This window comes from Balaenoptera borealis, assembly GCF_965194805.1.
Source record: "Balaenoptera borealis genome assembly, chromosome: 20".
Classification (NCBI taxonomy): domain Eukaryota; kingdom Metazoa; phylum Chordata; class Mammalia; order Artiodactyla; family Balaenopteridae; genus Balaenoptera; species Balaenoptera borealis.
Window position 1 is genome coordinate 6589210 of NC_138879.1, and position 26919 is coordinate 6616128.

The 26919-nt window shown below is 59.7% G+C and overlaps 1 protein-coding gene across 3 annotated transcripts; it reads left to right on the plus strand.

Moving 5' to 3' along the window:
- The first annotated feature begins 1227 nt into the window (after nt 1-1227).
- KIF19 (kinesin family member 19) lies at nt 1228-26410 on the plus strand. 3 transcript variants are annotated; one of them, XM_082373543.1, is made up of 20 exons: nt 1228-1416; nt 3137-3217; nt 13204-13314; nt 13946-14033; nt 14353-14489; nt 15568-15693; nt 16051-16245; nt 17630-17776; nt 19174-19296; nt 20545-20710; nt 21385-21559; nt 21668-21866; nt 22458-22728; nt 22826-22947; nt 23403-23536; nt 23792-23897; nt 24062-24158; nt 24798-25195; nt 25408-25567; nt 25800-26410. In XM_082373543.1, exons 1-20 carry the CDS (start codon nt 1378-1380, stop codon nt 25928-25930), a joined length of 3006 nt encoding a protein of 1001 aa, XP_082229669.1. In that variant the 5' UTR covers nt 1228-1377; the 3' UTR covers nt 25931-26410. The 3 variants fall into 3 exon arrangements, with proteins under 3 accessions (XP_082229669.1, XP_082229668.1, XP_082229667.1); XM_082373542.1 differs by lacking the exons at nt 1228-1416; nt 3137-3217; nt 13204-13314; ... (1 more) ...; nt 14353-14489; nt 15568-15693 and having other exon boundaries at nt 15855-16245; nt 23765-23897; nt 25423-25567; XM_082373541.1 differs by lacking the exons at nt 1228-1416; nt 3137-3217; nt 13204-13314; ... (1 more) ...; nt 14353-14489; nt 15568-15693 and having other exon boundaries at nt 15857-16245; nt 23765-23897.
- The last annotated feature ends 509 nt before the right edge of the window (nt 26411-26919 follow it).

Sequence of the window (26919 nt, forward strand, 5' to 3'; positions counted from 1 at the left end):
TGAGCTTTACTGGGTTTATCTATTTATCAAATCCAAAGCCGCCGGCAGCTTTCTGCCACTGTTTATTAATAACTATACCTGACACGAGCTCCTTGGGGTCAGCTGGGGAAGCCAGTCCCAGGACACAGGCTGGCATCATGTCTGGATGTGTGCCAGGCCGTCTGAGACAGCCCCAGGGGATAAGCAGCTCTTCCTTACCCAGCTCCTTAAAAGGGAAGTGAACCCCACTGGACTCCCCTTGCCCAGTCTTTGCAGGGGGGCTGCCTGGCTCAGCTTCAGTGGGGGGAAGGAGAAGACAAGAAAGATGATGGCTTCTTCCATCAGAAGCAGGTGGAGCTCCACCATCACCCAGGAAACTAAGGCCCAGAGAGTATAGAAAACACTGACTCCAGGTGGTTCAACAAGTTGGATTCAGAGCTGGGACCAGAATCCTGTTTTCCTGGGGCCCCTGAGGCCAGGAATCTTTCCACTGTGCTTCCTGAGTGTGTAATTGCTGTCGTTCTCACCAAGAATGGAGACTGCAGCGTCTGACCTATACTTTCTTGAACAGTATCGTGGCTGTTACAGCAGGCAGGGAGCCAGAAGGCACACAGACCCAACCATCTTGACCTAGATTCTGGGTTTACGGATCAGGTCTGGTTTGCTAGTGAGGTACACTGAGAGGCGGGCTCTTCTGTGACACAACCCAAGTGACATAGGTGCTCCCCTGCACACGCGGGTGGGCAGCCTGGGCAAAGGGCCAACTCTTTGCCCGCTCTGTCATTGGACACGCGGTGGAGACACCACGCCAGCGACACGAGCCCACAGCCACGATGCACGCAGCGCCCATGGAAACACAAGGCTGCCAGCCGCCGCCCTGGAGACGCTGAGTCAGACAGACAGACAGACAGACAGACAGACCGGCAGAGGATGCTCGCGGCCCGAGCGGGAGGCAGCGTGTCTGTCTCTCGAGCCACGCGGCCGGACGGGCGCCCCCTGGAGGGCCGTGGAAGAGGAGCCCAGGCCGCGAGCCCCGGGGCGCGGGGAGGCGGCGCCGAGAGCTACCAAACGGACGGACGCAGGGCCGCGCCGAAGGCCGGAGGGTCGCACGGGCGGACGCTCGCCGGGAAAGCGGAGCAGGCCAGGGCGCCTCCCCGGCGGAGGCGGCCACCCCTCGGCAGCAGCGCGGAGGGGCGGGGGCGCGGGAGGCGGGAGGCGCCGTCGGGGCCCTCCCCCGGCCCCGCCTCCCTGTCAGCGCCCTCGGCCGCGGGCGCGTCGTTGGTTTCGGGTTGTCAGGCAGCAGCGGCGCAGGCGAGGCTGCGAGGGAGCCGGCGGCGGTGGGGCTGCGGCTCGGCCATGACCGCTGTCGCGGCCTGAGCCCTTCCACCCGCCGCAAGCATGAAGGACAGCGGGGACTCCAAGGACCAGCAGCTCATGGTGAGACCCCGTCAACCTCCCTCTCCTCGACCCCATCCCTGGTCCCCCGAACCCACACTCGCGGGCGGCCTCCGGACCGTACTGTGTGTCCCCGCTAAGAGGACACAGGGTCAGCAGCTGGGAGTGTCCAGAGCAACTTTCCCCGAGTCGTGCATGTCAGGAAGGAGGGCATCGTGGCCACCCTGCTAAGGCCTGGAAAGTTAGCCTGGCTTCAGTCCCATCCCCCTTTACACCTTCCCACCAGGGACCCCCCACCCCGCCACCTGTGCAGATGGGGCTCTGGAACAAGACTGCTCTCTGATCCAGAAAAGCCAGGGGCAGGGAGGGCTTGACCTACCTGCCCGGGGAAGGAAGGTGGGAGTTTCCTGGTGAACCAGGGCATGCCAGCCCGGTGGCGTCAGGAGTTTAAAGGGTTTGGGGATCACAGGTAGGTAGACAAGAGCCCCCAGGTACCAGAGGAGCTGGTACAGGGTTGAAGGTGGCTGGTTATTGGGTTGCAACACAGATGTTGCCCAAGTAAGGACTCTAAACATTTCAGAGAAGTGCTGGAAGCAACCAAGATGGCCCCTCAGAGCCCTGGGGACTGGGGCAGAGGAAGAGGTGTGAGTGGGGGGCACGGGAGACAGGTGGAGGCAAAGACAGGTTTCTGATTGTCACTGGGGCCAGACTGAGTGATGGGGGGAAGACTCAGTGACCCCAAAGCCACTGCTTTCTCCCAGCCCCCTCCCCATCCCTTAACTTCTGAGATCTGGGAAAGGGCTGCCATCACCAGCAGGTGGGTGGTAATGTAACTGGAGGATAATGCAGCCCCCAGAGACTCCCGCCTCTGTAGGGTGAGCTCGCTGCTCCGAAGACGAACCTCAGCCCCAGGCCCCCAAGCAAGCCCGGGGCTCTGGAACATCCTCTCTGGCAGTTTAGAATTGTCTCTTTGAAAACGGCTCACCTTGGCTTGTGTGGCACGCGCCCCTGGGGCAGGGATGGAGGGGCCTTCCCTGCTACCTGTGGAGTTTGGCTGAGGAGGCCGGTGTGGGCGGCCTGACAGGCAGTGAAGTGCCTCTGAGAGTGAAGGGTTCTTACCTGGCATGAGGGCCCGTTAGTTATACCCACACACCCCCCCTTGGTGCCCCTCAAGGGCAGCTATTTCCCCTTGATCAGTAGAAGAAGCAGCTCCCCGTCTGTGGGGAGACCCAGGCCCAGGATGAAGACCCACCATCTCTCTCTGGTGGGAGGGTAGAGGGAGGTGGGAGCTTCCGATGGCACTGTCCCCAGGTGGGAATGCGGTCACAGGTTGTCCGCATGAGGAGGGGATGTCCCCTGGGCCCCCCGTCCCACCTCCCGCCCACATCATTCACAGACGCGCAGACAGCCTGCGCCACTGCCAAGGGCTCCAAGTTCAAAGCCCAGGGGCGCTGCAGGTGCTTAATTTGGGGTGTGACTGATGCAGCCTGGAGGAGCAGACAGCTCTCTCCCTGGGGCACAGGCTCCTGGGAAGTTCATAGACTCAGACAGAGCCCACACTCTGTGGACCTGGTACCCTCGACCTAGATGGTAGCCTTGAACCACTGAGTTTTCCTTAAGATAAACCAGGCTTGGATGGCTGAACAGAGAGGAACCCATGGGGCTGGTCCAGGGGAGGATTCCTGGGGTCCTCTCATCCTTCTCTCTGCGGCCCCTCACAGCCCTCTCCATCTAATCCCAGGGGTCTGGCCTTCCCTCCCAGGTGGCGCTCCGGGTCCGGCCCATCAGCGTGGCGGAGCTGGAAGAAGGAGCCACCCTCATCGCCCATAAAGTAGACGAGCAGGTACATGGGGCTGTGGCTGGGAGCTGTAGGGCAGGGCAGAGGCACCTACTCACCTGGTGGGGGCAGGAAGGGCCCTTCCGCTACCTCTGAACTCTTGTCTGTACTATTGACTACATCATCAAGGAAACCACAGTCCTTCTTCCAGGAAGCCTCCCTAGATTGATCCAAGGAGAGCTAAAAGCTTCCCTGGTCTGGGGGGGAGGGGGAGCTTGAGCCCCTCCCTCCGGCCCTGAAAAAATTCACACACCTTCCGTGTACCCATGACTTGATTTCCCCACCTTAATGGGTCTGCTACCCGTAGAGCACGTGTTCATAGGGTCTAGAGCTAATGCTCATCTCCAGACTCTTCATGTTTTGCAAAGTCTTTGGATGTCTATTTGCTCTCTTGGTTCTCCTGTCAACATGATGAGGTGGGCAGGGCAAGCCCCACCTCCATTTACACAGGAGACAAGAAATATTTATCAAGTACCCACAACACGCTGGGGACAGTGCCAGGAGCCGGGAAACCACGGTGAACAGAAGAGACCCTGTCCTCCCTCCGTTGCCAGTGCAGGGAGATGAGACTTAAATGAAAGAATTGAATCATGAACATATGAGTTTGTAGCCAACAAGGGCTGCAAAGAAATGCGTGGAGATATGAGAATAAGAGGGAACTTGACCTCGACCCAAAGGTCAGGGAGGGCTTCCTTGAGAAAAGGTGCTTGAGCTGAAACAGGAAGGATGAAGAAGAGGTCATTAGGAGTGTGCTGAAGGGAGAAATTTCAACCAGAGGGACGTGCACGTGCAAAGGCCCTGTGGTGAGAGGGATTGTGATACACTTGGGTAACTGAGAAAAGGCCAGCGTGGTTCAAGCCAGAGAGAGAAGGGGCGAGAGGAGTGAGATAAGGTTGGCGGCGTGGGCAGGAACCAGACCGCGCACTCTGTAGACCACGGCCAGGATGGTTTTTGGGGTAGGCAGTCGAGGACTCAGGTTTGGGGTGGGGATGGGCACAGTGGTGGGGGCAGGCTTGGTGCCTGGGTAGAAGCATCATGGTGATATGGCCTCTGGGGACCCCGAGAGCAGCCCCTTGCCTCTGCTCTGTGGCTGCTGCTAGCTTCTCCTGAGTGCCCAGGCCCATCAAGGTGGCGGGAGTGCTAGGGGGTCAGAGGAGTCGGGGTGGCCCAGTGCATTGCACAGAGAGGCGTAAAGTGGGCACCTGCTGGCCTTGAGCCTGGCAGGCCGGACTCAGGAAGCCCAAGGGCCATGGTAAGAAGACCATAGGTGGACAAAGCCTGCGATGCCTGCCTGCCTCGGGGCCCCTGGGGGCAAGTGCTCACCCCTCCCAGCCTCTTCCTTCAGCCCCAGTGAGCTGTGGCCACAGCAGAGCTGGGTGGCACCAGCCTCCTGATTTCTCTTCCTCTGTGCCCTCTTGGAAAAGGGTAGCCTTCCTCAAAGACCTGAAGGAAGGCAGGGGAGGGCTGGGAAGAGCCCATCTAAAGGCCCGGTGGGAGCAGGACGAATGCACACAGCAGCCGTGTAGCGTATGTTCCATCATTTACCCGCTGTGTGGCCTGGGCCATGTTGCTTCCAGAGCCCCAGTTGCCCCCTCTGTAAGTGGGGACGGTAATCATTATGCCTCCTCCGGAGGATCTTCAGCCGCAAATGTGTGCCCGGTGCTTCCCCAGGGCCTGGTACCCAGCAGGCATTTAACAGCTGTGAGTTATCGTCTATAAGTGACTGAGAGTGCCCAGGGCTGCTGGATTGGCTGATGAGAGGGGCCAGCCATGAACGGCCAGAGAACTCGAGAGGAGAAACCTCCTTCCAGGCAAGGCCACTCCCTGTTTTTCCAACTTGTCCCCAAGGATATCAGGTCCTCAGAGGTGGGACAATGATGATCTCTCTCTGGGCTGCTCCTGGCTCCCAGCCAGAGTGGGGGCTGATAGATATTAACTGATGCTGATGGAAACGCTCTGGCCCAGGGCACAGCCCATTGTGTGCCCACGCACAGCAAACACTGGCTCCTTTCTGTCCCTGCCAGTGGAGAGGGAGGCCGAGCTGCGCCTCCGAGAAGGTCCCAAGGGCTGGGCAGTCCCAACGGGGCTGCTCCTTTGTCAGCTTAGACATGGAGAGAGTGGTCTGAGCAGCGTGGGCTCAGGGCTCTCAACACAGACTCCAGGCCCTGCAGGGAGAATGCTAAGCTTCTGGCCCCCAGCATCTTCTCTCCCTGCTGGATTCAAAGATGCACTTGCCTGGGACTTCCTTGGTCCAGTGGTTAAGGCTCTGCGCTTCCACGGCAGGGGGCCCAGGTCCGACCCCTGGTCGGGGAACTAAGATCCCGCGTGGGTTTCTGCATGGTGTGGCCAAAGAAAACAACAAAAAAAACCCAAAGATACACTTGCCTGGGCTGCAGTTTGGGAGAAACCACAGCAAATGGCAGGCTGGGAACCTCCGAAAAACCAGCCGCCGCTCAAGTGCTCCGTCCCTCTGACCAGTAAGGTGAAGTCCAAAACGTAAAATGGATAGCCTCGCCCTCTGGCTAGGTCCTGCCCCCTGACCTCCATCCTCCTCCGGTGACCCCCATGGCGTCTCTGTGGCCCAGGCCCCCCAGGCTTGCATCACTGGCCCCGAGGGAGGCTGGGGGCTGCAGGCTTGGCCAGCCTCACTGATGGGCCAGCTGCCCGGTGGGCTGGCAGGGTGAGTTTGGGAGCATCCCCAGGACAACAGGGCCTTCGAGTCTTTTCCCAGCAAAGGTGCAGCTGGGCCCAAGCATCCTACACAGCACCCGGCCTCCGCTAAAGAGGCGTCCGCTTGGGAAGCGGATCTGCCCTTTACCCGGCTGCCTCCGTTGCTCCCTTGGTTGTGGCCCTCCCTCACGGCCCAGCCCCGCAGAAGGGCTCCCCAACCCAGCCTCTGCTGGCCTGGGGCTCTGGGCTCTGCCTCCTCTGTGATGCAGGGCCTACTTCACCCCTGCTCGTGCTGTCTCGGGCTAGCGGGTGGGGAGCCGCCGAGCAGAGCAGCCCAGAGGTCCCTACTGAAGCCCGGCCCCTGGTGGTCAGCAGGGAGGCGACGCTGCCAAAGCCCACCAGCCGGTGAGTTCTGAGCGGGCAGAGGTGGACCGAGGCCTCAGCCACCCACTGGCTTGGGCCACCGAGAGGGGCCCTAGGACCGCCTTGCTTAGAGCTGGGCGTCATTCTCCTGCAGATGAGGGAGACACTGGCCCCCTGGCTTTGCACAGGTGGACGCTCACTTGGCAGAGTGTCCGCTGGGGACAAGAGGCCGGTGTGCCGGATTCTGGGGAAGCTGGAGTTAGGGTTTGGATTTGTAACGAGGTGGTCCGGGTGCCTGTGGTCTTACCCACCCCCATCGCCCCATTTGATTCGGGATCATTGTCACGGCGCCGTCTTAGAAGTCTTCATGGGCTAACGCCTGCCCAGTGCTTGCCCAGCAGCTGGCGCACAGTCAGGGTTTAACAGATGTTAGTTTATCTCCAGGGCTGACACACGGGATGGTTTCAAGCCCCAGAGGTAAGTGAAACCCTGGCCCACCTCCTGCCCGCCCCCTTCTGGCTTCAGGGCTCCCTGTCTGGAGGTCCCCAATCTGTCACGGCCACACCTTTGTGTTCATGGAAGAGTCAGGTAGGAGCTTGGTCTCCTAGCATCTGGGGCGGGAATAGACCCTGACGCCAGACCCCTCAGGGATGCCACTGATGACCACAAGGTGTGGGGGCGGCCTGAGAGGTCGCTGGGCCCAGAAGTTCCAGAACAAGCAGCTCCCTTCACCCCACAGAGCCCACAGCCTGCTGACCCTCCCCGCAGCCTTCCAGACCATGTTTGTCCACAGGATTTAAGTCACCTGACCATATGCATAATCCCGCAATTAGCCTTTATCTGCTCAAAGCCCAACTGTCACCCCCCCCCCCCGTGCCCCTGGGGTCCTGTCGGAGGAGCCAGAAGACAGTATGTTAAGAACCTGCTCCGCTGTTGGACTTCCCTGGTGGCGCAGTGGTTAAGAATCCGCCTGCCAATGCAGGGGACACAGGTTCAATCCCTGGTCCGGGAAGATCCCACATGCCGCGGAGCAACTAAGCCTGTGCACCACAACTACTGAGCCCACGTGCCACAGCTACTGAAGCCCGCGCGCCTAGAGCCCGTGTTCCGCAACGAAGACCCAACGCAGCCAAAAATAATTAATTAATTAAGAAAGAAAGAAAGAAAGAAAAAAAGAACTTGCTCGGCCCAGCCCAAGAGCTGTTGAGAGGATTAGAGGCGACCCTGTAAGGGAGAGCTGTGCCACGCAAGTGCAGGCTATTGTGAAAGATGAATAAAGTCTAAGGTGACGGATGCTGGGAGCAGCCCGGGCGCCTTCAGCCCCACTCACCTGCCCGGGGGCGGAGCCCTCCCTGCACACCCACCACCTGGATGCTTCTTGGTTCTGTGGCCCCACAGGAGGGTGACCGGGGGAGGATTCGAGAAGTCTTTCCCTCCACCCTTAGCCACCACCCCGCCCATCTGCCCAGCCCCCTCCCGGCCCCAGGAAACCACTTTCCATCTCTATAGATTCGCCTGTTCTGGACAGTATGTGGAAATGGAATCATACAATATGTGGTCCTTCATGTCTGGCTTGTTTCACTGAGCATAAGGTTTTCGAGGTTCATCCACATTGTAAGACCTTCCCCGGCGGTCCAGTGGTTAGGACTCCATGCTTCCAGTGCAGGGGGTGGGGCTTTGATCCCTGGCTGGGGCACTAAGATCCCCCAAGCCACGGGGTGCAGCCAAAAAGTTAAAAAAAAAAAAAGGCTGCATCCACCCTGTAGCCTGGGTTCAAACTTTATTCCTTTTCGTGGCTGGATACTATTCCATGCTACGGTTACGCTGCATTTAGTTGACCCATTCATCAGTTGATGGGCATTTGGGTTGTTTCCTACCTTCTGGCTATTACGAATAATGCTGCCAGGATGCAAGGATTCTTACACTGAGTGCCTGAATGGGTACAAGGCAAGAGTGCAGGTTAAAAAGGCAGATCTGTGGGCCCAGTTCCCCAGAGATTTTCATTCAGTGAATCTGGGTAGTGCCTGGGAATCTGTATTTTACAAGCTCCCAGGGTGACACTGATGAAGGCATCTGTAGACCCATGAGAGATGCAGCCCTAGACGATCTTGGTCACACCTCCTCTCACCCGAGGCCTCAGGGACCTCAGAGTCTTGTAGGCAGGTGGGGACCTGGCCAGGACATCAGCCAGGTGTGACTCTGTCCTGAGCAGCCAGCTGGGCCTTGGTGGCTTTATGAGCTCAGCGTTCTGGTCTTTTCCATCTAGCCTGAAGGCTGTCAGGGCCCAGGGACACCCTTCCTGAGATCAAAATCTCCTTTCCTGAGTACCCACAGGATGGTACTTTTACAACTAGAACTATGACCAGCCATGAATTTTCCTTCTTAAAGAAAAAGCGAACAAAAATCTAGAAACAGCCTTACACGGGTGCTAGCCACCTGAAATCAGGCTTTTGTTTTGCTGTGTCCTGTTTACACCCTGAGAATACAGGAGCTATGGGCTCAGCTCCCAGGACTGGAAATGACGTCTCCTAGGCTGGGGCCTCCCCAGATGCCCGTTCTCTGCTGGGGCTTCCTGAGTAGGCGAGGAGTGCTGGCACGATTTCTTCTCTCAAGGCTATGGCCTTGTTGGTCCTCCCAGACTTCCAACTGGGAAGCACTTGAGGCCCAGAGAGGTGGTGCAGTTTTCCCGAGGTCACACAGCAGTATGGAGCCTGAACCCAATTTGCATATCCCCTTCCCCGGAGATCTTCGCTGCCAGTTTGGAGGCTTGAGGAGGAATAGTCTAGGTCAGAGGTTTTCAACTGGGAGCGATTTTGCTCCCTGGGGGACATTCGGCAATGTCACAACTGGGAGGAGGCTGTGCCATGGCCTCTAGTGGGTAGAGGCCAGGGCTGCTGCTAAACGTCCTACAACACACCGGACAATACCTGATAACAATGATCCAGCCCAAAGTGTCAATAGTGCCAAGATTGTGAAACCCTGGTCTCAGTTTAGCCGTTTGGAGGCCAGAGAGAAGCGGTTAAAACTGCAAAGCCGATCAAAGCCCGGCAGCTTAGCGGTGTGCAGCAGGAAGAACTCCCGACACACTTTGTTCGCGGTATTTCTCACCTAGGAGATGCTGGAGAGGAGCCTGGTCCCTAATGGGGACACAGGCTACGGATGACACCCTCCCCCGAGCCTGAGACCCCCTACTTCCCTTGCAGGTCTTGGGTTTCCAGGCCCAAAGCTAGAACCGTGGAAAGGTCACAGTCGGCATTGAATGAAAAACAGGTCTGGAGGTAGAGGCAGTGGGGGCAGGGAGAGGTCAAGCCCGGGGGCCTCTGCTGAGCTAGGAGGCCTGGACCAGTGGGGACAGAGCCCTGCCGTGCGCCACCCACCTTCCCCACTCCCGGCCCTGCCTCCCAGCCTCCCGCCAGCATCGGGAGGGCCCTGTGTGTCCTGTGTGGTCAACGTGCCCCTTGAAACCTCCCAGAGTCAGGTGCCCAGCATGCCACAGGCATGAACATTTAAGATGCAGAGGGGCTTCCCTGGTGGCGCAGTGGTTAGGAATCCGCCTGCCAAGGCAGGGGACACGGCTTCGAGCCCTGGTCCAGGAAGATCCCACATGCCGCGGAGCAACTAAGCCTGCGCGCCACAACTACTGAGCCCGCAAGCCACAACTACTGAAGCCCATGCGCCTAGAGCCCGTGCTCCGCAACAAGAGAGGCCACCGCAACGAGAGTAGCCCCCGCTCGCCGCAACTAGAGAAAGCCCGCGCGCAGCAACGAAGACCCAACGCAGCCAAAAATAAAATTAATTAATTAATTAATTTTTAAAAAAATAAGATGCAGGGAATTGTGAAAGAGAGCTCCCAGACTAGCCCACCCCCTCAGGGCTGAGGGACGAGCCCGCCTCCAGTAGTGTATCACTTTGTAAGGCTGCTGGAACCAAGTACCACAGACTGGGGGGCTTAAACAACAGAAATATGTTCATTCACAGTTCTGTGGCCAGAAGTCTGAAGGGCTGGCTCCTTCTGAGGCTGCAAAGGAGAATTTGTTCCAGGCCTCTGTCCTCGGCGTGCAGACGGCCATCTTCTCCCCGCGTCTTTTCCCATCATCTTCCTGCCACGCATGTCTGTGTCCAAGTTTCCCCTTTTTATAAGGACACCACCAGTCCTTATAAAGGGACCACATCCTAACTTAACCGATTATAGCTGCAACAACCCTCTTTTTAAATAAGGTCACATTCTGAGGGACTGGGGGATTGGACTTTAATATTTGAATTTGGGGAGGAAACAGTTCAACCAGGACAGGCCCCAGGAAGGCAGCTGTTGGTCCAGAGGCAGGGGCGGGAGGCCTGGCGGTTAGGAGCCTGGGTTCTGGAACCCAACAGCTCTGAATCCAACGAGCTCTGTACTTGGCAGTGCAGCTTTTGGGTACCAATCTGATTCCTCATGATAATCCTGAGATGATACAAGTGCCTACTCTTAAGCTGTTGGGGAAAATGAGAAAGTGCATGCAAAGCACTTAGCACTGCATATGGCACATTCAAAGTTCCCTCCGTGCAGCTTTATTGAGAAAACATTCCTTGGGCAGGTGCTGGGTGCCAGCCTAGGTGACATTTAGGACGTACAGGAGCCTCCCAGAGCGGGGGTAGCATGTGCTCACAGAGGGGCCCCGATGTCTCCTTCTGTGGCCATCTTGGGTCTGTGCTCTCGAGATTCCTGGCAGAGAAGACAGGAGGAAAAATCCCTGCCTTTCTCGCAAGAATCGCCAGTGATTCTGAGGCCGTCTGCCCACAGCCTCCCTCTCACCTCGCAGCCTTGCTAGTGCTTTTCCCTCGTCTGCTTTCCTCACCTCACATTCCTCAGCCAACTCTTACTCATCCTTTAAGACTCAGTGCTGGGGACTTCCCTGGTGGCGCAGTGGTTAAGAATCTGCCTGCCAGTGCAGGGGATACCGGTTCGAGCCCTGGTCCGGGAAGATCCCACATGCTGCGGAGCAACTAAGCCCGTGCGCCACAACTACTGAGCCTGTGCTCTGGAGCCTGCGAGCCACAACTACTGAAGCCTGTGTACCACAACTACTGAAGCCTGTGCACCTAGAGCCCGTGCTCTGCAACAGGAGAAGCCACCGCAATGAGCAGCCCAAGCACCGCAACGAAGAGTAGCCCCCACTCGCCACAAATAGAGAAAGCCTATATGCAGCAACAAAGACCCAATGCAGCCAAAAGTAGATAAATACATAAACTTAAAAAAAAAAAAGAAAAAGACTCAGTGCTGGCGCCACCTCTTCCAGGAAGCCCTCCTGCAGGGGAAAACCTGGATCACGGATCACATGCCCCTCCTCTATGCTCTGATTGCCTCCTGGAGCCCGGCGCTTGTTATTACAATGATCTGTTCCCCACTCCACTGTGATGTCAGAGGCAGGAAACCACATTTCATTTTCTCTGTCCCCTCGGGGGCCCCGCTTAATGCCTGGTACAGAGAAGGTGCCCCGCAGTCGTGGTCACCTGGCCTGAACTCCCTGTGCTGCTCCCTGTGGGCCCACAGCGCCCCACCCCACCCCAGCCCTCCGCGGCTCAGCTCCATTCACCTGGCTGAGGGGCACAAGGGCTCCATTGTATGCCAGAGTGGACCAGGATGGGGGTGGTGCTGTGAAGGGTGGGGCGCGGGCTGGGGCCCAGACAGATGGAGGCCCAGACAAAGCCCTCTTTAAGGGGGGATCGTAGCAGGCGTGCTGACAATGTCCTGATTCAGGAGCCTGGATGTCAAAAGAACCAAATGCCGATGGTGCCATGAACTTGGCAGTGCCCAGAGGTCATTTGAAGGTGATCAGTGGGTGACGGGCATCAGTGCACACAGCTCACCCTCTCCTGCATCAAAGGTCCCTAGAGGGTGGCCCTCAGGCCGCTGGCGCTGCCGGTATGCACAGGAGTTCTGGCACCGAGGGTGAGAGCTGTACATCTGGTCAAGTTCCATCGCGTTCCACTGGGACCCACACCTGGGGACTTGTGGGCGGGCGTATCTTCATTTGGGTCTGAAACTTGATCAGGGCTCCTGCTGCTGGCGTTAGGGCCCGAGCCAGGAACTGGATCCTGGGACAAGCTTACAGGGCACTGGGGCTGAAGCCCTGAGGTGGTAGCTGGGGACAGGTGGGCACCCCAGGTACAGCCGCAGGCCCCGACACCCTGCACTCAGCTCACCATGGCCACCCAGCCTCTGGCAGGCTGTGAGGGGGCCTCAGTCAGTGGCCTCATTCTTTCCCTGCACAAAGCCCCAGCCCCACCTGTCTGGAGCATCCCCTCTAACTGGCTTACCTGGAATCCCATCTGATTGGATAAGACCTCTGGGTGAGGGTCCCGGGTCGGGTCTCCTAGGGAGCTGTCTTACCTCCTCCTTCTTCCCTCCTCCATTGAGAATCCCAGAAGGGGGCCCTGCTGGGACCCCAGGGGTCTTGGGCCAGTTTAGACGCAGTGAGCACAGGTGTGTAGCTACTGGGAGGAGTCTGGTGGGAGCTCCAAGGCTGTGGTCCTCCCGGCACTGGGCCTCCTGAATCCTGGTGCTGGACAGGGGTGCACCCACAGGGACCCATGTGGATCTCCCAGGTCCACGGAGCTGGGCCGGGCTCCCAAGTCAGCCTCCTCTGTCAATCAGCTCCCTCTGCCCCTCATGCCTTGTCTGCTCTCAAGTCCTCTCTGGGCTGTCACTGGCCCTGGCTCCCCTGCTGACCCAGGAAAGGAGCTCCATCACTGTCTCTGCGACCTTGGGTGGCTCTAGGACAGCCCATCCCCCTCAGTGCCTTGTCCTTTGTCAGGACTCAGTTTACCTCCTTGGCCCCGGCGTTCCTGGACACAGAGCATCGTCCCCACTCCTTCCCATGTGCTGAGTGAGGAGGGTTGAGGTCAGTGGTCAGTGTTGACATTGGTATGGGCCTGGGGCTCCCGGGTGACCACCAGCCTCCCCTCGGGTGCCTTTGCAGATGGTGGTTCTTATGGACCCAATGGAAGACCCCGACGACATCCTGCGGGCGCATCGCTCCCGGGAGAAGTCCTACCTATTCGACGTGGCCTTTGACTTCACTGCCACCCAGGTGAGGGACGCCTGGGCCCAGGGACACGCAAGATCCTCTCTCTGCCCTTTGACCCCCTCGGGAGGGAGTCCTTGGGGGACCCTGCCACCGACCCTCAGCCTTCCTTCCATCACTTGCTCTCTCCCCACACATGCAAGTGTGCGTGCGCCTGCGTGGTGCATTCAGAGCCTCCTGCGTGGACACACCCCGGTCAGCACGCGCAGATGCCACCCTACACGGGGACCCACCCAGCACACCCCACAGGTGGCCCCTATGGGAGCTGGAGGAGAGTGCTTGAAGCCCATCTGGTGCTGGGAGGGGAGCTTCGGGAAGCTGACACCCTCCCAGGGACCCCTGTCTTGCCCATCTGCGGGATGCTCCCAGTGGCAGGTGTAATGTGTCCTCGGGGCTGGGGGCTGGGAGCCGGCTGTGGGGGGAGGCGTCTCAGGTGTCCTGAGCTCTCTTTCAGGCTGGCATCCCCCCATGGGGTGAGAGCAGAGACATCCATCCCCCACTTCCCACCCCCACTTCTCTGGGGCCGAGGGCTCCAGGGACAGAAGCTGCTTCTGTTGGGAGCCAGGATGTGCCCGTGGGCCTGTGTGCTCTGCCCTGCCTGTGCCCGGGCCCCTGACGGGTCTCCTCTTTCCTGCAGGAGATGGTGTATCAGGCCACCACCAAGAGCCTCATTGAAGGCGTCATCTCAGGCTACAATGCCACTGTCTTTGCCTATGGGCCCACAGGTGAGGGGGAGCCCAGCCCACGGAGAGGACTGTATGCCCTGGTTGTCCCCTCTGAGAGTAAGCCCCCTTGCCCTCCACCGCCGAGCTAGTCTGGCCCCAACCGGAGCAGGATCCGAGGATGTGGCTGATTAAAACCACCCTCCCCCAGGGCCCTTTGGACCCAGAGCCCCATCCCCAGCCAAGGATGCCATCTTCTCCCCTTCCCCCCACCTCTCTGGCCATCTGGGAGGGTCCAGCCTTGAGGACAGACCCAGGTTTGCCAGGAGCCCCTGCGCTCCCGGCCGCTGCCCTGCTCACCCGCCCCCCTGCTCTGCCCCAGGCTGCGGGAAAACCTACACCATGCTGGGCACAGACCATGAGCCCGGCATCTACGTTCGGACCCTCAATGACCTCTTCTGTGCCATTGAGGAGACCAGCAACGACATGGAATATGAGGTGTCCATGTCCTACCTGGAGGTTGGTCCTCCCTCCACCCTGTTCTGTGAGCTTGGACAAGAGGTCCATAGGACCGGGCTGGCCCACCTCCCTGGGGCCAGGTCACGGGGCAGTTTCCTGGGGTGCTCGTCACTGCTGCTCTCCCATGTGCATATGGTTGGCCTCACTTTATAAAAACTGAGGCTCAGAGAGGTTAGGCAACTAGATCGAGGTCACAAAGTAAGTGAGGGAGCAGGGATTCAAACTCAGGACCCCAGGGCTTTAAAGCCGAGCCGTGCCCATTGTGCCACACTCCAAAGTAGCCTTGTCGCTGAGCACAGACCTCAGCCATCCTCCCAGACGCCATCCTCCTGGGCACACTCCTGAAAGCCAACCCTGTCTGCCCTGCCAAGCTACCTGCAGGCACTCGGTGCATATAGGTACAGGTGGGAACTGCACTTACACGGACAGGCTGGGACCTGCCAGCCTTCGCTATCTTGCCACAGCCTCTGATGCCCACCTGTATGAGTGCTACCACCAGGCAATGAGGGGTCAGCGGGGGTGGCCGTGGGGGAGGCGCACACAGAGGCCAGAAGAGGCAGGAGAGCCAGTGGGCTAGACGCCATCTGGCTCCTGGCCTCTCCGGCTCCCTCCGGGAGCTGATAATCTCCTGGGTGACAGCTCAGGAAGGGCAGCGAGACATTGCTGCCAGCAGCTGCTCCAGCCAGCGTGGTGTTGACTCAGCCAGCAAGATGCACTTTGGGGGCCTGCGAGGTGGGAGCAGGTGAAGGTAGAGTATGGGTTGCCTAGAAACAAACAGGGCTCGGCCATGGGTCAGGTCCCATCCCCTGTCCCGTGCCTGGCCAGCCTGCAGAGGGAGTTCCACTTGGTTCTGATGCCTTCTGTACCCTCGACTCTGGCAGCCCGATGTTTCCCTCTGGATGCTGAAGCCCCCTATGCCACCCCATAGAAAGGAAGGGGTCTCTCTCCTTAACCAGGGTTTCCCTGAGAGGAGCCTGGAGCTCTCGGGAGGGACGGAGAACCTGGCCATTGCCTGAACCTCCTGCCCTTGGTCTCCCGTTAACATCTGTCCCCTGCCCCTCCCAACCTGGCCCATCAGATCTACAATGAGATGATCCGGGACCTGCTGAACCCTGCGCTGGGGTACCTGGAGCTGAGGGAGGACTCCAAAGGGGTGATCCAGGTGGCCGGGATCACCGAGGTCTCCACCGTCAATGCCAAAGAGGCGAGTCTTGCGTAGCCAGCGGGCAGTAGGGAGGGCCACTAACCTCCCGGGGGGCTGGGCAGGAGGGGGCTGGACCCTGCAGCCAGGGAGCAGCTGCCCACTCAGCTGGGCTGGGGCTGGGGCTGGGGCAGACACAGAGAATCCTGGATGACACGCCCCCAGCCACGCCGACCCTGGGGGCTGACCAGGCAACCAGCCTCCCAATTTACAGACAGGCCCTGACCTCCCAGGCCCCGCAGCACACAGGGGGCCGACCCACCCCTGCCTGGACCCCTTCCCAACCTCTCAGATGCAGGACGTGGGAGCATCCCCACAGGTACCCAGGAGTGGCCTCCCTCCCCCGTCCCATCCACCCAGATCATGCAGCTGCTGATGAAGGGGAACCGGCAGAGGACCCAGGAGCCCACGGCCGCCAACCAGACGTCCTCCCGCTCCCACGCCGTGCTCCAGGTGGCCGTGCGCCAGCGCAGCCGGGTCAAGAGCGTCCTGCAGGAGGTGCGGCAGGGCCGCCTGTTCATGATTGACCTGGCTGGCTCGGAGCGGGCCTCCCAGGTGAGGCTAGCTCCCCGTGGGGCTGGGGAGGAAGCTTGGGGGGCAGGGCAGGGATGCTGGCCGCCCAGCTCCCCAAGGGGTGGGGGTGGGGACTGTCCCAGGGAGGGCGGGGATGAGGGGGATCCCGAGGGGAAGGGACTGAGGAATGTCTCTGATGAGCAAGAAGGATGTGGGGGGGGGGGACCCTGGGGAAGCGCTCAAGGGCTGTTTGTGGGAAGGGGCCTGGGAGTGTGGGGATTTCTCCAGGGAAGGAGACAGTGGCTGCCCCGGAGGAGGTGGGGGGAACAGGCAAGAGAATGAATGCGCCCAATGAGGAGCTGGGGCAGGGGGGAAACAACGTCCCTGACTGGGGGCATCGTGGGCAGAGCCGGGGAGGGGCCCTTGCCAAACACATCAGGGAGAGAAAAAGGTCCATCATCCATTTCTCAGCATTTGTCCCCCATCACTAAGCCCTGTCCGCCTGGCCCTGCGCCTGGGCCCGGGCCCCCTCCTGCGGGCAAACTTGGAGGTTTCACAGTCACGTGAGTGCTGGTGCTGGGTGATGTCACCGTTAGCACTGAAGCAAATGCAAGGGACAGGACAGCGCCAGGGAGATGTAACAGGGCTTCATATTTGAACGTGTGGGGTTGGTTTAAACGGGGTGGGGTTGGAGAAACACACCCCTCTCTTCCAGTAAAGGCCTGAGGGCTTCCTGGAGGAGGAGTACAGGGGAGCAGCCAGCTCCCCGCGGGGGGAGAGGGTGTGCCCCGCGGCCACCGGAGTGAGTGGCTCCCAGCTTCACCAGGCTGGCCAAAGACGTCTCCCGAGGGCGGCTGTAGGCAGAGCCTCCTGGGACTTGACACTGTCCTGCTCTCACACCCACTCACATACACCTCAACCCATTTCCTCACTCACAGACTTTCTTATACACATATACATGCTGTCACATATACACATGCAATTCACACACACTCACTCCCCCCCTCCACACACACACACAAACTTCCCTCTTCCCTCCCTGAAGCCTGGCGCACCCTCTAGAGCCGTGTGCCCGTGGCCACGCCTGTTGCCATGCCCGTGGCCGGGCCGGCTCTCAGCTGAGCTGCCTGGGAAGCCACGACCCACCTCTATCGCATTCTCGGCACTGCCTTAGCTGTGCCGCGGGGCTAGCCCCGGGGGGGACGAAGTGCCAGGGTCTCAGCCCTCCTCAGAAGCCTCTTGTCCCCCACTGTTGTTCAGAGGCCTTCGGGTTCTCTGACCTTCTCGAATGCCCTCCGTGACCCCCGGACAGAGGGCGGGACCAGGCCCTCAGCATCTCTCCCTTGCAGGGCCCCGGGGGAGAGGGGGGGGTTTACAACTCAGGATGGCCCAGGGCAGGGAGTCACGCCCACTGCTCGCCCCCCAGACACAGAACCGTGGGCAGCGCATGAAAGAGGGGGCCCACATCAATCGCTCGCTGCTGGCCCTGGGCAACTGCATCAACGCGCTGAGCGACAAGAACAGCAACAAGTACATCAACTATCGTGACAGCAAGCTCACCCGGCTCCTGAAGGTACCAACTGCCGCGGGCCCAGTGCCTGGGCACCCAGGGTGGGGCTGCCAGCGTCACAAAGAAAGATACAGGACGCCCGGCTGCATGTGAATTTCAAATAAACAAAATCTGTCTGGGTATAAGTATGTCCCATGCCATCTTCGGGACATACTTATACTAAAAAACAAAAAACAAAAACTCACTTGTTATTTATCCAAAATTCAGATTTCACTGGGTGTCTTGTATGTTATCTGGTGACTCTCACCAAAAACTGGGCAGCAGGGAGGGAAAAGGGCTGCATCTGACCCCCCACCCCGGGGCTGTGGGTCTAGCGGAACTGGGGGGTCGTCTGGATTTGGGGGTTCAGGTGGTCAGTCAGCATCATGGCTCCCAGAGGCTGCTGTTGGGAGGCCCCGCTCCTGCCTGGGCTCTGTGTTCGGTGCCTCAGCACCCCCTTCCCAGTTCCTCTCATCTTGTCAGCGAGTCTGAGTTAGGGGATTACTATTTCCATTTGCAGATGAGGAAACCGAGGCACTAAGAGGCTAAGTAACCTTCCCAAGGCCTCACACTAGTAAGTGCTGGACGTAGGGTCCCAGCAGAGGTCTGTCTGGGCTGATAGCAGAGCTGCAGGTGACTTAATGCTCGCTGGCCATCGGCCTGCCTGCATCACTGCACTTACAGCCTGGGAGGTAGGACAGTTAATTACTGCCACCCTCGAAACCCAAGGAAGCCGAGGATTAGAGAGGTGATGGAGCTTGCTTGAAGTCGCCCAGCTGGTAACTGCTGCAGCCAAGGGCTTTGTCTCCCGCCAAGCCCGCAGCCCCGCTGTACACTCTCTCTCTGTCCAGGAGGGCATTGCAAGCCCAGGGCAAGGGAGGCGGTGGCCACAGGCCAAATTCAACCTCCATACAGAGGCCCCCTCACCGCCTCACTCCAGCCAAGACAACAGTGCCACCGGCAGTCGGATGAAGGGGGACCTGGGAAGCCAGAGGGGATGGGGGAGGGGCCCAGGGCCCCACGGGGCTCTTCCCCCTCTGGTTCCCAGCCAACCAGGGCCGCTGCCTTTCCTCGTTCTCACGTATGAGAGGAGGAGAAGGGAAGCCGGGAGACCCTGACCTGGATACTCGAAATTTTCAAATATGAACTTTGGCGAAGAAGCTGGAAGAGGGAAGAAGGGGGGACGGCAGAGGAGGAGGGGAGAGTCCTGTGATGCGCGGCACCAGCACCTGTGAGAGTGTGTGTGTGTGTGTGTGTGTGTGCGTGTGCGCGTGTGCGCGTGTGTGTGAGTGTGAGAGAGAGAGGGAAACGCACACACACGCACACACACACACCACGAGGGCATCACGAACAGCCTGGCGGGAGCAGTGTGCAGGAAGGCAGGGCCCTGCTGACCGCAGCCCGCCCTCTTCCCCATCCAGGATTCCCTGGGGGGAAACAGCCGCACGGTGATGATCGCCCACATCAGCCCAGCGAGCAGTGCCTTTGAGGAATCCCGGAACACCCTGACCTACGCTGGCCGGGCCAAGAACATCAAGACCAGGGTGAGGGACCCCTGGTCTGTCCCCCAGGACCCGCCTTCCTGGGCCAAGATTCGAGCCCCTGGACTGATTCCAGGCCCTGCCACCCCACCCCACATTCTCTGGAACCAGCCACCATTGCGCCGGCCCCATTCCCCAGTCCAATGTCACCCCTGTGCCCTCCCCTGTTGCCGGCCGGGAAGCCCACAGCCCCTGAGAATCCCCTTCTTCTTGTTCAAGGTCTGTGCTCCCCCAGCCCCACATCCCCTTCCATCTTCCCGTTTTCGTCTTCAGATACTCATTCAGATGTTTACCTTTCCAAAGCCCCTAATCAGAATAGTCATAATAGAGGTGACCGTTACTACGCACGTATGTCGGGCCCTTTATCAAATCATCTCATCTGATCCTCCAATGAGGCAGGCGTTATTTCTGTCCCCATTTCACAGCTGAGGAAAATGAGGCTGCAGGGAGTTAAGTGACCTCCCAGTCCCAGGGCAGTGGTGACGCCGAGACTAGAGCTGTGTCTGCCTGTTTTCCAAGCCCACGTTCTCACCCTCTCTGGTGAACGTGTGAGAATCCTCGCTATCTGTTAGGACGTTTGTTTCCACCCGTGTGGGTCGAGGGGTGGGAATTCTAAGGCAGAATTTCATGAACATTCTCCCAACACTACAATTCGCCAGCCATTGTTCCAGGCACTTTATGTTTTATCCCAGCCCTCAAGGAACTTAATGATGGGAGGAGACAGGTAATAATAATACTCTGAATTGATAGTTCAGAATATTATTAACAGCAGGAAATGATGCCAGCGATCGGGGATGCGGGTGCTGGTGGGATCCCATGTAGCTCTTTGGAGACTGTGAGAGGGAAACAAGGATGGGGAGGAAATTGTGGGAGAGAGGGAGCAGTTAGGGTAGAGGTTCCGAAGGCAGGAAGGAGATGGTGTCGGTGGTGGGAGTGGGGCAAGTACGATGGTTCCTCGGCTGGAGCAGAAATGTTCCTGATGGAGCAGTGAGTCACAAGAAAATCTAGAGAGAGTGGTGGGGGAATCAGGGCATTCCCTCAAGCAGTAGGGAGCCATTGAAGGTTGGGCAGGGAAGGCAGCATTTTAGGAGTATGCCTCTGGCGGAGACACGTAGTGTTGAGAGGTTGTAGGATCAGAGGACAGGAGTCCATTACTGTCAGGAAGATCAGGGGTAAGCAAGAGAGAAGAGGAACCCGCAGGCAGGCCCTGGCGTCCAGGTGACCGTACCTGCTCCCCTCGCATCCCCACAGGTGAAGCAGAACCTGCTCAACGTCTCCTACCACATTGCGCAGTACACCAGCATCATTGCCGACCTGCGGGGCGAGATCCAGAGGCTCAAGTGCAAGATCGACGAGCAGGGTGGGCGGGGCCAGGCCCACGGCCGGCTGGAGCGGGGCGATATCTGTCACATCCAAGGTGTGTGTGGGGGTCTGTGTCAGTGGGAGCCCGTCTCCCGAAGCCCGTCCAGGCCGTCTCAAATTGCTCAGGGGTCAGGCAGGGCTGGGTTCAAAGCTAGACGCAGATTCTTTCTGGCTGAGTAGCCTTGGGCTAGTCATCGACCGCTCTGAGCCTTCAGTCCTTCAACTGTCAAATGGAATCATGATCTCTGCTTCAGAGACTCGACCTGAGGATTAGATGGTATCACACGAGTGAGTGGCACGTGGGCATTCAGCTGTGTGGGGCGTCACTCTCGGGGCCGCAGTGCAGGGCTCCGAGACTGTGCCTGGCATCGCCAGAAGGGATACGGTGCTCATACATTTTCTGTATTTGCTATGATGATTTTCCAACAGATGGCAGTAAAGTGTCTAAAGGGCACGTTTTATTAGTTGACGGAAAGGTGCTCTAAAGGCTGGCGGAAGCCCGGTTCATACAGAGAAGCTGGGAATCACCTTTGGGTCAGAGCCTGAAGACTCAGTGCGGAAGTGGGATGTGGGAGGGGTGTGGTAATCTAGGAGGTCTTTCTGGAGGAGGTGCTTGCACAGGAAGTCATTTGGGAAGAAAGAGAGGGGAGGGCCCCAGGTAGCCCAGACTTTCCTGGCCTGACCCTTCCTCCTCCACTGACCTCCCCCCACCTGCCGTTCAACGGCCAGCCAAGGTCCAACTGCACAGCGAGAAGGGTGAGCGGGCTGAGATGGGACCGCTGCGGGAGCAGCTTATCAGCGCCTTCCAGGAGCAGATGGACGTGCGGAGACACCTGCTGGAGCTGGAGAACCATGCCATGGAGGTGCAGATCGACACCTCCCGCCACCTGCTCACCATTGCAGGGTAAGCACCCCCCACCCCCTGGGACAGGGGCTGGGAGCTGGAGATGCATGCTGTGCCTCCCACCGTGGCCTGAATCCCGGGTCTCCCTCGGGGGTGGGGCTGCGGCAGCTGGGAGCACGAGAAGTCGCGCAGGGCACTCAAGTGGAGGGAGGAGCAGCGCAAGGAGTCCTACACCAAGGACGACAGTGAGAAGGACTCGGACACAGGTGATGACCAGCCAGACATCCTGGAGCCCCCCGAGGTGGCCTCCGCCCGGGAGAGCATCGCTGCCCTGATGGGAGAGCAGAAGAAGCTGCGAAAGCACAAGGTGCCTGGGGTCTGGGGGTCTGGGAGGGTGGGTTTGAGAGGCCCCAGCAGGAAGGGGCTGGGGGAGGCTTGTGGGAGGAGCGAGAGCTGGGAGCTCAGGCCACAAATCCCCTGTGACCTTACTAAACTCCTTCACCTCTTTGTGCCTCTCCTTCCCATCTGTAAAATGGGAGTAGTCAGCCCTAGTAGAGTTGTTGGGAAGATTAAACAAATGCCTTTCACATGCCAAGGACTCAAAAAATGGTAGCCAATATCATAATTAGGATTTTCCAGATCTCTGCCCTCTGTTCTGGAGCATATCCTCGCCAGGGGGTTTCAGGGTACCATGAGCCCTGAGGGCATCAGCTGAGCTGGGGCTCAGCAGATCCACGGAGCTGGTTCCAGGGATGGGTTGTGGTCAGGACGGCAAGAAGGTAGGCACAGAGGGGCCACTCAGGAGCAGCCCCTGGTTGCAAGGCCCGAGATGCAGCTTCGAGGGTGGGCCCCGGAATGGGGCTTCGGCCGGGAGCCCACAGTCCGGGGGCTGGAGGGGCGGGGACAGGCTCAGCGGCGGGCGAGAGCCCGCCTGGCGCTGACCCCGCTTGGTCCCCAGCTGACGCTGGAGCAGCGCTGCCGAGAGCTGCGCGCGCGCGGCCGGCGCCTAGAGGAGACGCTGCCGCGGCGCATCGGCTCCGAGGAGCAGCGCGAGGTGCTCAGCCTGCTGTGCCGCGTGCACGAGCTCGAGGTGGAGAACACCGAGATGCAGTCGCACGCGCTGCTCCGCGACGGCGCGCTCCGCCACCGCCGCGAGGCCCTGCGCCGCCTGGAGCAGCACCGCAGCCTCTGCGACGAGATCATCCAGGGCCAGCGGCAGATCATCGACGGTAGGGCCCGCGGCCCGCGCGTCCGAGCCACCCACGGGCCCCATCGACCCGCGGAGGGCCCGAGGGCACGCGCTGAGCCCTGCCCCTCCCCCGGCAGACTACAACTTGGCCGTCCCGCAGCACCTGGAGGAGCTGTACGAAGTGTACCTGCGCGAGCAGGAGGAGGGCAGCCTGGAGCGGGCCACCATCATGGACCGCGTGGCCTCTAGGGCCCTGCAGGTGGGCGCCTCGGGCCTGAGCATGCGCACATGTGCTAAGGGAGGGGCCGATGCCCAGGGCAGGGTGTGCAGGTCGTCGGCAGGCTGGCTGGTCCCCAGGGAGTTGACTCCTTCCTTCTTATCCCACCCAAAGCCTTGCCAAGCCTGAGTAAGCTTCCTTTCTCGGCGTATTCTTCTCTGGCACTCGTCCCCGCCCAGGGTCTGAGGGTCAGGTTTGGCTATCTGAGAAATGACAGATGGCCCCAGACGCCCTCCCAGGAGACCAGGCCACCAGGCAGTGCCACGGGCGATGCCTAGCATACCACAGCTTGTCCCTGGGGACCCAGAACAAGCCCACTGCCCTCTGGGGCTCCCAGCCCATATTACAGCCCCAGACACCCTGTGTGCCTTTGTCACCCTGCGCTGCTACCTGGCCCAGGACCAAGCCTTCTGACTGCCCCTTCTCCCCCTCCCCAGGACAGCTCTTTGCCCAAAATTAGCAGAGCAGGAACCTTGCTGACCCCAGAGTCTGACCCAGAGAGCGTGAAGACGCTGAGCTCCGAAGCCCAGCTCCTACAGAGCAGCTTCCTGCCTCCGATCAGCACAGACAGGTGAGACCAGGGACCACTTCCTGCCAGCCCTTCCTGCCTGAGCCACCACAGGCTGTGTCCCAGAGATGCCAGCACAGATTAGGGCTTCCTGGGGAGGATGGAGCGGGAACGACAGGGGGGAGGTGGCACAGGTCTGGAGCCAGGACCTTTGGGTCCTCTCGCCCTTTACATAACAGCTCCCCCCCTAGGGTGGGGGTGGCACTGCAGTGGGACCAGCCTGGTCAACAGATGCCCATCCTCCTCCGCCAACCTCAGTGAAGCCAACCACGTGCTCAAGGCCAGTTCCGGGGCCTGGCAGGTGAAGAGTTCCTCTGTGCCCACCCCACCCCCCATCCCGATTGGCAGCCTGGTGACGCAGGAGGTGAGCACTGGGAACCGCTGGCCCGATGGGCTCCTCTGCTGCAGGTGGGAGTACTAGGGTGGACACCCAGTGGTTGGGATACAACCTTTCCAAAACAGCCCCCTGGGGACATAGGGTCCCTGCTGTGTCCAGTGGCTTCTCTTCCCAACCAATTCGTCTCACAGGCCCCCACTCAGGACGGCCTGGGCAGCCTGAGCGGCCGGATCAACTCCTCCCCTGACAGCAGTGAGAACCTGTCAGAGATCCCTTTGTCCTGCAAAGGTGTGCCCCCTGCCCACCCTGTCAGCCTGAGCCTGGCATCGTCTAAACTGCTCAGATCACCCAGCCCAGAGCCCCTTCCTTCCCTCTGCACTGCTAAATACACCCATGCGTCGGGTGCTGACCATTCTAGAAAGAGAGGCACCAGTGCCCAGAGAGGATTAACGACCTGCTCTGTCCACACAAAGCTGGGGGCACAATCAGAAACCAGAAGGGGGAACACATGGCACTTAGGATCATGCCCCACCTTCCCACTCAGAAATAATTGTAATAGCAAATATAGACCGAATCCCTACCCCCTGGCCATAGGCTATGCCCATTATCTCAGTTACTCCTCATAACCTGGGACTTCCCTGGCGGTCTAGTGGTTAAGACTCTGCGCTTCCACTGCAGGGGGCATGGGTTCGATCCCTGGTCGGGGAACTAAGGCTTGGCCAAAAAGAAAAAAATCCTCACAACCCAGTGGGGTTAGTTTTACCATCCCCAGTTTACAGATGAAAGTAAGGCTCAGAAACTTGCCCAAAGTTTCTTAAACAGCAAGCAAGGGGGGATGCTTTGGCAGAGAAGGGGTGTTGGAGGTGCAGGAGAGGGAGGAATATGTGGCCTTGATCCCGGGTTGGGTGCTCCTTTGTCCCGCCGCAGAGAGGAAGGAGATCCTGACGGGCACCAAGTGCATCTCGGTGAAAGCTGCCCGGCGGCGCTCTCGGGCCCTGGGCGCCGAGGGGCGCCACCTGCTGGCACCCAGCATGGAGCGCAGCAGCCTGTCCCTGCACTCGCTGAGCGAGGCTGACGAGGCACGGCCACCCGGCCTGCTGGCCTGCAAGCGGCCACCCAGCCCCACGCTGCAGCACGCTGCCAGTGAGGACAACCTGTCCAGCAGCACGGGTGAGGCCCCATCCCGGGCAGTCGAGCATCGTGGCGATGGCCCTGGGCCCTGGCTGCGTGGCCAGAAGAAAAGCCTGGGCAAGAAACGGGAGGAGTTGCTGGAGGCAAAGAGGAGGAAGCGGAGGTCCCAGTCCTTTGAGGTCACAGGGCAAGGGGTGAGTCCAGGGGCAAGGATTGGGGGGTCTGGGCCCCTGCCTTGCTGGTGGGGCTCTGAGGGCTGGATTGCTCCAGCGGCCCCAGGGTACCCCTAGCCGTGCACCACCCTTCATGCCGTATCCCCCCAAGCTGGCATAGCAGCTGGGGCAGACCCCTGTATCAGATCCCCACGCAGCTCCCACCTCACCTCACTGCTCTCCAACCAACACAGCTCTCCCACCCCAAGACACACGTCCTGGGGCCCCGTCCCGTGCAGAGCATCTCGGACCACAGGGTGCAAGTGTGTGGGCACCCAGCCCCTGGTACCCGGCATCTGGGAAAGGTCACCCTGCCTATGGCCAAGATCAAACTCCCTCCAAGCCAGAACACAGGTCAGTACCAGCAAAGGAGGGAATGGGAGGGGAGCGCTTGGTCAGCCCAGGGAGGAAGCATGTTGAGCTCCCTGCCCTATGGCTGCCCCTTGCTGGAAACAGGTTTCTTGAAGAATATTTGTGGGACTGGCACCTTGGGGTTGTGCCCCTAGGGAGTTCAAAGCCACTGGGTGATCAGAGGGGATGGAGAGGCATTCCTAAAGCACTGCTCGTGGCCCTTCCCGTGTTGCAGGCCCTGGGGACTCCTCACTCCTCGCTGTCCCCTCCAACCCAGCTGGTGTTTCCCAACGGGCTACCCGGGGGCCCCGCCCGCCCCATGGCACAAGCACCCATGGCAAAGATGGACGCTTCCGACATAACTGAGGGGCCCTGCCTGGAACCGGCCCTCCTGCCCCCAAGACTGAATGGGGTGTAGCAGGAAATGGGAGATGGAGGCTGGGCAGATGGGGGTGACCTGGGAGCAGGAGCTCAGCATCTCAGAAGGCTGGGGCTCCTGAGACCCAGGAACGGTGAGGGTGCCTGCCCAGCACTTCCGTGCTTTCGGTGCCACTGGGAAAGGGAGGTGAGCCCAGGAGGCACGGCCGGGATGGGAGGGCTCCCTGGCCTCCCAGGCCTGGACAGAAAACCCTGCTGCCAAAACCCTGTTCTGAGACCTGCGGCCCGACTTGGCCTCAGAAATGGGGGGGAGGGAACTGTTAATGGGACAGCTCCTGGGCCCACATCTGGGGCAGGAGCGTTCACATACTGTGGTTGGGGTCGGGGAGGGAATCTGGTTTTGTTACTTAGCAGTGGCTTCCACCCCCAAGCCCCCTTTCTAACAATAAAATCCCATTTGAGTCTTGATGGTTGTGTTGGAAACTAGACCTTGTCTGAAATGTGGGGTGGCCATGACTGATTAAGATTCAACCCAACTCCCCACCACCACCAACCCCCCCACCAGTGCCCTCTGGCAGGTTGTACAGCACCAACCTACAAACACCTGGGGGAAAGCAGTTTTCCTCTAGACCCTGAGGTCTTTTCCCAGGAAGGGCAGGGCTATAAGGCCCATTCACATCCCCTCCCACCAGCCTTCCCCTCTGCCCAGACCCCCTCCCAGGAGAGGTCAGAGACTTGGGGTGGTCCACAACCCAAATGAGGTGGTTACCCCCTGCGAGTCGGGACTCAGAAGTTGCTCAGCTAAGCCCCCCAGCTTCAAGGTGAGAAAGCTCCCACAGGGGTACCTAGTGCCTTGACCATCTGGATGCTTTTACCTGCCCTGTTCCCTGTGGAGGTGGGGCCCTCAGGGAAAAGCTAAAGAAAGATGGGGAGCCCCTGACCTGTGCAGCCCTCCTTGGACTGTTTTTACCCATGAA

Excerpts from the sequence above, each read along its gene's own strand:
- KIF19 (XM_082373543.1), top strand. The coding sequence starts at position 1,378 with ATGAAGGACAGCGGGGACTCCAAGGACCAGCAGCTCATG. Across the intron at positions 19,297-20,544 it reads CCAAGAACATCAAGACCAGG|GTGAAGCAGAACCTGCTCAA; the intron begins GTGAGGGACCCC and ends GCATCCCCACAG. Across the intron at positions 20,711-21,384 it reads CGATATCTGTCACATCCAAG|CCAAGGTCCAACTGCACAGC; the intron begins GTGTGTGTGGGG and ends TTCAACGGCCAG.